A 7,693-nucleotide genomic window follows, 5' to 3' on the forward strand; every position below is an offset into this window, starting at 1 on the left:
CATCAGTGGAAACGCCTTCCATCTCCTCTAGCTCCCTCTGCGGCTGAGCGCAGGCGGCGTCATTCACCCTGCCATCTGGGTCCCGCTCGCTCCCAGCGACCGTTTTCCTTTACAGACAGCTTCTCTGTCCCTGCCGAAGACCTGCCACGCCCTCCCGGGCGCTTCGAATTACCACCCTCGCCAAGGCCTCAACGGCCCTTCCAGATAATTTCGAGATCCGGCCCTGCCTACCCGTGGGATCCTATCTTGGATCACCCTCCCCATTGTTTCACTGATGTCTTCTCTAGTTTTCTCAAACCTGTCAAAACTGGCTTTGGCCTCCAGACTTTGCGCTTGGGAGGGAACGCGCCTCGTGCGCATCTTCCCGCGGTGGCGCTCGGAGGCCTTCACTAACGGCACTGCCTGACGGTTAACTCGTCTACCGCCTCCGTCCCCCAGGCCTGCAGTGGCGAGGGCAGCCGGGTCAGAGAAGCGGAGGCCCGGGAGGCCACGGGCATCTTCCCGGTCTCCCGCGGTCCTGCTGGACATCGCGAACGTCGCGGTCTCGTGCAATCCGCGCACGCGGGGCGCCCGTGGGTCACCTTTCAGCATCTCCGCCCGGCAAAGGGCTGTAACGGTGCCTACTCGGCCCTGGAGAGCGAAGCCGGAAAGGGCGGCGCGCGCCGCGCTGTGCCGGGGCCGCGACCCCGGGGCGGGCAGCGGGGCCACAGGGGCGGAGGCGGGTGTGGGACGGAGTCAGGGCGCACCGACCTCGCGCGGGGCGGGCCCGGGCCGGCCGGCGGCAGGTAAGGGGAGCGGAGCACACACGCCTGGACGCGCTCCGGGCCCGCGGCCGCAGGGGAGGCCCGGCGGTTGCCGGCGGGCTCTAGGGAGAAAGGGGAGACAGACGGTGCAAGGGCGGGGAGCCTGTCCGTCAGGTCGGCCGGGAGCGCTGATAATAGACTGTGCGTAGTGGCAGGAGGACGGCCTCCTCAGGCCGGGACTGTCAGGCCGTCCCTACAGGAAACCGACTGCCGCCATTCCCCTCCCCACTGTGGCGGGGAACGCGAGAGAGCGGTTTGAAGGAAGACGCATGCGCATGAATCTAAACTACTGTCTAAATCGCTGAGGCTCGAAGTTCAATAATTGCGACAAGGCGCAGGCGCAAAAAGACCCGGCGCGTTTAAGGTTGGCGGGGCTGAGCTCAAGACGCATGCGCGTAATAATGCTGGAGCTCGGCCCGCTCATGAAATTACGCGTGCGCTCTAGGTCTGTGTGACGCAAGGGGGCGGGGCGGGCCCCTGGCTGCGCGTGCGCAGAGCTTGTTCAAAGGGCCTTATTTAGGTTGCGCAGGCGCTCGCTGGCCATTTCTTCTCAGCCACGCCGGAGTCCTGCGTTTAGGTGAGTGTTTCTTGCGCCGTATTCGCCGCCAGTGGTCTCCGAGGACGCCGTTTTCGGCAGCAGTGCGTGCGCGCAGACCTCTGTAGAACCTGGGGGTTTGGGCGAGGCGCGGGCCGCCGCTGGGAGCCGGGAGTGGCTCGCCGAGGCGCGCAGGGCGGCCGAGGCCTGCAGGCCCCGCCGCCTCTATTGTGTGAGATGTCGGAGGAGGCGGAGCGGAAGCGGCCGCCGCCATTTCCTCGCCTCCACGCTGGCGCCCGGCCGGGGCCCCCTCGGCTCGGGGCGCTGGTACTTGGTGCCCACAGAGGCCTCGGGGGCCGGCGGCCGGCGGGGAGGTGGTGGGGGTCGCAGTCGCCGGGGTTGGGGCTTGCGCGCCGGACCGGCTCTTCGGAGACTCCGGTGCGGCCGGTGCCTCGGGCCGAGGCCGTTGGTGGGACGTTCCGCGGCCTGAGCGTCGCCCCGCCTTGCAGTCCGCTCGGACGCCAGCACCCCCGCGGAGACGATGATGTTGGGCACCGAAGGCGGAGAGGGCTTCGTGGTGAAGGTCCGGGGCTTGCCCTGGTCCTGCTCGGCCGACGAAGTGCAGCGATTTTTTTCTGGTGAGTTGGCGCGGAGGACGGGGCGGCAGCGGGCGGCGGGAGGTGGGAGGTGGCGGCGGCGGCGGGAGATGGCGGCGGGAGGGGGCAGGCGGGCGGGCGGGCGGCGGGCGGGGCGCCCCCTGGCGGCGGCAGGCGGGGTCGGCTGCTCCCGCCGGCCGCGGTTGCGCAGTGCGCGTCGCGAACGCCCCCGCCGCCGCCCCGGGGAGTGCGGCCTCGCCGGCCGGCCTGCACACTCGCTGCCTTCAGGCGCTAGTTCTGCTGTGAAGGTTTTTCGAAAAGGGTGAGTGAGATTTCTTCCTCGGTCTAAAGGAAACTACGCAGAGGCTGGGCGAGTAACAGTGACGTTTTGAAGAGTCTTGCGAGTTGTAATTGCGAGTTTCCAATTTTGAAAGTACGTTCTCGACAAGGGGCGTTGTGCTTCGGAAAGTTAAAATGTCACTTCTTAATTTCAGACAATTTCCTAATCGAGATTGGGTAATTGAAGAGTTCTTGCTCCTCTAGTTCTTGGTCTGGCTCACTTTGCGTTTGAGGACACTGAAGCCCAGGGAAGTTTGCCTGTGTAGCTTTTACCCGGTGGGAAGGTTTCCTGAATAACCTCTGTCGAAGCGTTCTCGTTCTCATTAGCGTGAGACTAGGCTGGTGAGGGTGTTTGCAAGAAATGCACAGGCTTTGGAAGGACACGGTAGTGTTGCCTTCTGCCTGAGTGTAGCGTTGGTGCCAGGACGCGACCTGTAAGCGGGAACCCAGTGCGCCGGGAGCCCCTCCGCTGGGCGGCCCGGCTTCAGCTCAGCTGTGCAACTTGGAGCCTTTTAGCTTGGTAACACTGACCCCCTTTCAGGTGAGTGTTGCCCCTGCGATTTGGATTCGAAACAAACTGTAATGTTGCTGCTAGTAAGGTAAAACGGTCAAATGCCCCAGACGAAGACCTGAAACTCGGTATATTGAGGAAATGCCACAAAATCACAAAGTCCAGACAGAATTTGCTGAGAAGGTACAAATGTTTAATGGAGACACTTGGGTAGTGAGGACTTAAGACGTAACTTTGCTAGGAGACTGCTTAGAATACTGGATTTTTTTGATTGGGAATGTATCATCTAGGGATTAAAAAGGTTTGATCAGATTGGGACTATACCATCTAGGGAATAAAAGTTTCATTGGGAGAGGCTAACTGCCTAGTTAGTGAACAGAAGCATCCTCAAAGTTGGTAAAAGTCTTGGTCATTCTAGGCTTCACAAATGATCTCCTTTGTAGTGGGGGCATGAGCAGGCGTTTCATCTGTATCGCCCAGAGGTGGTTTTAAGTTTTAAATTCTGTATTAACGGTTGTTTTCTTTCCAGACTGCAAAATTCAAAATGGGGCTCAAGGTATTCGTTTCATCTACACCAGAGAAGGCAGACCCAGTGGCGAGGCTTTTGTTGAACTTGAATCAGAAGATGAAGTCAAATTGGCCCTGAAAAAAGACAGAGAAACTATGGGACACAGATATGTTGAAGGTTTGATTTATGTTGCCCTAGTAACAGTAAATAAAACATTAAACACATAGAGATGTATCTTACCCCTTCTGAATTTTAGGTATTTGACCGCATGGAAATGGTCCTCTAAGGGAGTTTATGGCAGCTCTTCCTAGATTATCTAAAGACCCAGGAAATCTGAACTTTGATCTCTGACTTTCCAAAGTTGACTAATTCTAAGCACCTCTTTCAGTATTCAAGTCAAACAACGTTGAAATGGATTGGGTGTTGAAGCATACTGGTCCAAATAGTCCTGACACGGCCAATGATGGCTTTGTACGGCTTAGAGGACTCCCCTTTGGATGTAGCAAGGAGGAAATTGTTCAGTTCTTCTCAGGTATGTAGTCCTGTTTGTTGCTGAGCAGCGAGTTCTGGCTAGCTTCTGGCAACATGTGATTAAATAAAGTTTAGCAGCTTAGACATTTAAACAGGTTGTGAGTATGTGCAGATGACTTAATATTTTCTTCTTCCTGGAGACCTTCAAATAATTTAAGCCCATCTTAAAGGTGGTAATAAAGTACTTCCAAAATGCTAACTTTGCTTATATTTAGTATTATAGTTCAGAGTAGATCTTTGAGGAGTGTCCTCAACAGCTTAACTACTTTTCCTCACAATGCTGTTCAGCAAAGTGTACTGCAAGTTAAAGGTAAGATCCCTTCACATTAGATTAGCGTAAGTTAGGTTGTGATTTCTGGCAGGTGTCTGTTGTAAGACACACTGGGTCGTGGCACCACAATTGTCTCTAATGGTCTAATTCTCTTTATGCAAAAAAAACCCCGTTATGGCAGCAACTGGTTTAGCCAGGGAATTATAAACTTAATGAAAGTCAATCTAATGTAAGAGTAGGTTGAATGTAGTCTTAGTATCTGAAATACAGAAAGTGTTTTGAAATTGTTCTGGGCCTAAAGTATTTGAATGTTTTTATGCTGAAGAGCTGATAAAAATTGCATGTTTAGCAGAAATGTTACATTGTATATTTTAAGTACTATTACTTAATCATGATGTGATAAACTGGAGTTAAGAACAAGAAATCCTTTCATGGTTTACTGTAGTATGTATGAAAATCTTGACTATTAGATGTGTCTCAAGTCCTAATATTTTGCCAGAATTTTTGAAATCAAGTCTGTTTTGTTTTTGTCTAAATTGGTGAGAATTGAATGCTATCTGTCAACGTTAAATATGAACATAATTTCATATCTTCTAGGAGAGTGCTTTAAGCCCTTTTTGTAAGCTTGGGAATGTATCCACGGAAAGGATTTTTCATAGACGGAATTTCCAGAAGTGAATCATACTACTGTTAGAGCATAAGAGTGCATGATTGTGTTGTGTAGATCAGTTTTTTGTTGAAAGTTTAGATTGTATGTTTGTCAATGATATGACTTGAGCAATGTTTCAATTTGTATATAAAATGTTTGAACGTGTAAATTTGTTTTAAACTTTTTGAAGTTCCACTAACTTAAAACATTGAAATATAAAATGAGGTAAAAGGTGTGTCTTAAATTTCATAAAACTGTTTTACTTAATGCTTGAAACTATTAAATTCTTGTATAATTTTCTACATTAAGTTGCATAGATACGTATTCTTAATTGTTGAATTCTTAATGCATCCTGTGTTCATCGAGTTTTTTCTTGTATACTGTGACATGGGGTGTGTTAAGAATTGCGTTGTGATTTGTAATAATGGAACTTCATATTACTGCAATGCATATTTAAAGAGTACTTGTTGAAAGCATACCGTTCACCTAAAGTTAAAATTCTGGTTTATTTAAAGCTATAAGAAGAATCATTTCTGGGCTTGTGATGTTAATATTGCCCCCCTACTGGGGTTATTTGTCCTTGGGTTGAAGGGTTGGAAATCGTGCCAAATGGGATAACATTGCCGGTGGACTTCCAGGGGAGGAGTACGGGGGAGGCCTTCGTGCAGTTTGCTTCACAGGAAATAGCTGAAAAGGCTCTAAAGAAACACAAGGAAAGAATAGGGCACAGGTGGGGATGGATGGTTGGTTGGATTTGTCACTTTTCTTATGGTAAACAATTAAATCCATATTCTCTCTGCTTAGAAGGAAGAAATTAATCTATGACCTAGTCCCCATTCATTGATGTTTTGCCAACAATTCTCAAACTTTTCCTATGTCACAGTCCCGTAGTGTATTCAGATGAAATTTTAAAATTGTCCCCAGTTAATTTGGTCGACTTTACAATTTTGTACGATTCCTAATTAACCCCAGTCAATGGAGTTGAGAGACTATGGCTTTAAAAAAATGTTAATGCAAACCTGGCTTTAGCTGTAATAACACCCACCTAGTAAATTAATATTACCATAAGAAAATGTGATACTTTCTGATCTTGTTTTTAAAGTTGAAATGCAACAAACTTTTTCTTGCTGTATAAATATTCTGCATATGTATTAATAAGCATAGCTTTCAAGAAATTGTCACAAAAGGTGTTATTCTCTTTGCTTGTGACTATTTTTCATTGAAGCATGCGCTTGCCTATGCTGATTCTTACTAAAAGCATAGGCTGGGGTGTTTATTGGCGAAAGGAAATGTGTAGTGTGGGCTAGACTGTTGGTGGAGGCTGGCATTTTAGCCCACTTGCTATACATGCTGCCAATGGATTTAAGACATGAAATGTTGAAAGTTGAGTGGAATTCTTTCCCTCCTGAAAATAATTTTAAGTACTCCTCTCTACCCCTAAGGTTGGGCGCTCTGCCTCAGAGGAGTGAGTTTTTTTCCTATGAAGTTTACATTAAATAATCTTAAAATTGAGTGATTTTCTGGTCATTGCCTATGCAAATATAAAAAATCTGGCTTTAAATATTAGTCAGTTTCATGGCTATGACTACATTGTTTTCTTGTGTAACTAAATACCTGTATGAAATGAACTAATGTTTTCTCTCCCCTCCCCATCCCCTTCCCTCGTGAACAATGCTTTAGGTATATCGAAATCTTTAAGAGCAGTCGAGCTGAAGTTAGAACTCACTATGATCCACCACGAAAGCTTATGGCCATGCAGCGGCCAGGTCCTTATGACAGACCTGGGGCTGGCAGAGGGTACAACAGCATTGGCAGGGGAGCTGGCTTTGAAAGAATGAGGCGTGGTGCTTATGGTGGAGGTACGTAAAGAATATGTAGGTGTCATCAGGTCTGTTGTGTCTGTACCTGGCTTTGTTTGATGGATTGTACTTTCTGTCTTTCAGGTTATGGAGGCTATGATGATTATAATGGCTATAATGATGGCTATGGATTTGGGTCAGATAGATTTGGAAGAGGTAAGGTAAGAATTAAATTTCTCAAGCGAAGGATATTTACACTCTTGTCCATCTAGACCTCAATTATTGTTTTTCAGGAATGTCTGATCACAGATACGGGGATGGTGGTTCTACTTTCCAGAGCACAACAGGACACTGTGTACACATGCGGGGCTTACCTTACAGAGCCACTGAGAATGATATTTATAATGTAAGTGCAAGATAAATTCACAAGTCATCTGTTTCAGTATAGCAGTAACAACTCGGTGTTCAGCCTACGTAGGTGAAAAAGCATAGCATGTTAGAGGTTTTGTTTTTTGTAACAATAGATGTTTGACTTGATTCTCAGAAATATGTTGTGTTTATATTTAGTTCTTTTCACCGCTCAACCCTGTGAGAGTACATATTGAAATCGGTCCTGATGGCAGAGTAACTGGTGAAGCAGATGTTGAGTTTGCAACTCACGAAGATGCCGTGGCAGCTATGTCGAAAGACAAAGCCAATATGCGTAAGTGTGATTTCAGTATCTGGGAGGCTCTGTCAACAGGTGGTTGTGTGACTGACGTTTATGATAGAGGAATAGTAAGAATGTGTGAGAAATTTGTTCCCTGATAGTATGTTAGTTCTTCGGGATGTGTTTTAAAAGTTTATGATTTTTAAAATTAGTATGACTGAAAGGGATTTGTTTTATGAACGCTGACTTGAAGTATGTCTTAATTGACAAACTTAAAGCAATTTAGGTGAATGTTTAAAACAAAAGGCTGGTTTTTGAAGCTTGGATAGTTAAGGTAAATCACTTGAGAAGTAGCTATAATTTTTTTTACCAAAAGTATTTCAAGTTCATGGATCTACTTGTTTAAGTGCTTATCTTGTTTTCTTTCACCAACAAACATTTTCAAACTTTTTTTTTCTCATTTCAGAACACAGATATGTAGAACTCTTCTTGAATTCTACAG

At 47.5% G+C, this 7,693-nt stretch overlaps 1 protein-coding gene across 7 annotated transcripts in view; it reads left to right on the forward strand.

The window, feature by feature from the left end:
- Positions 1-1,279: 1,279 nt before the first annotated feature.
- HNRNPH1 (heterogeneous nuclear ribonucleoprotein H1) overlaps positions 1,280-7,693 on the forward strand; it is a 9,163-nt gene continuing 2,749 nt past the window's right edge. For 3 of the 7 annotated variants that reach the window (XM_046666072.1, XM_046666077.1, XM_046666073.1), the window contains exons 1-10: positions 1,280-1,380; positions 1,848-1,976; positions 3,314-3,469; positions 3,681-3,824; positions 5,335-5,473; positions 6,424-6,602; positions 6,687-6,758; positions 6,815-6,948; positions 7,110-7,245; positions 7,658-7,693. The exon at positions 7,658-7,693 is cut by the window's right edge. In XM_046666072.1, the coding sequence (XP_046522028.1) occupies positions 1,880-1,976; positions 3,314-3,469; positions 3,681-3,824; positions 5,335-5,473; positions 6,424-6,602; positions 6,687-6,758; positions 6,815-6,948; positions 7,110-7,245; positions 7,658-7,693 (1,093 nt within the window). In that variant the 5' untranslated portion in view covers positions 1,280-1,380; positions 1,848-1,879. The remainder of the gene's footprint in view (positions 1,381-1,847; positions 1,977-3,313; positions 3,470-3,680; positions 3,825-5,334; positions 5,474-6,423; positions 6,603-6,686; positions 6,759-6,814; positions 6,949-7,109; positions 7,246-7,657) is intronic. The other 4 variants (XM_046666078.1, XM_046666074.1, XM_046666075.1 and 1 more) reach the window with 3 other exon arrangements.

The sequence above is a fragment of the Equus quagga genome, chromosome 7 (genome assembly GCF_021613505.1).
Source record: "Equus quagga isolate Etosha38 chromosome 7, UCLA_HA_Equagga_1.0, whole genome shotgun sequence".
Taxonomy (NCBI): Eukaryota; Metazoa; Chordata; class Mammalia; order Perissodactyla; family Equidae; genus Equus; species Equus quagga.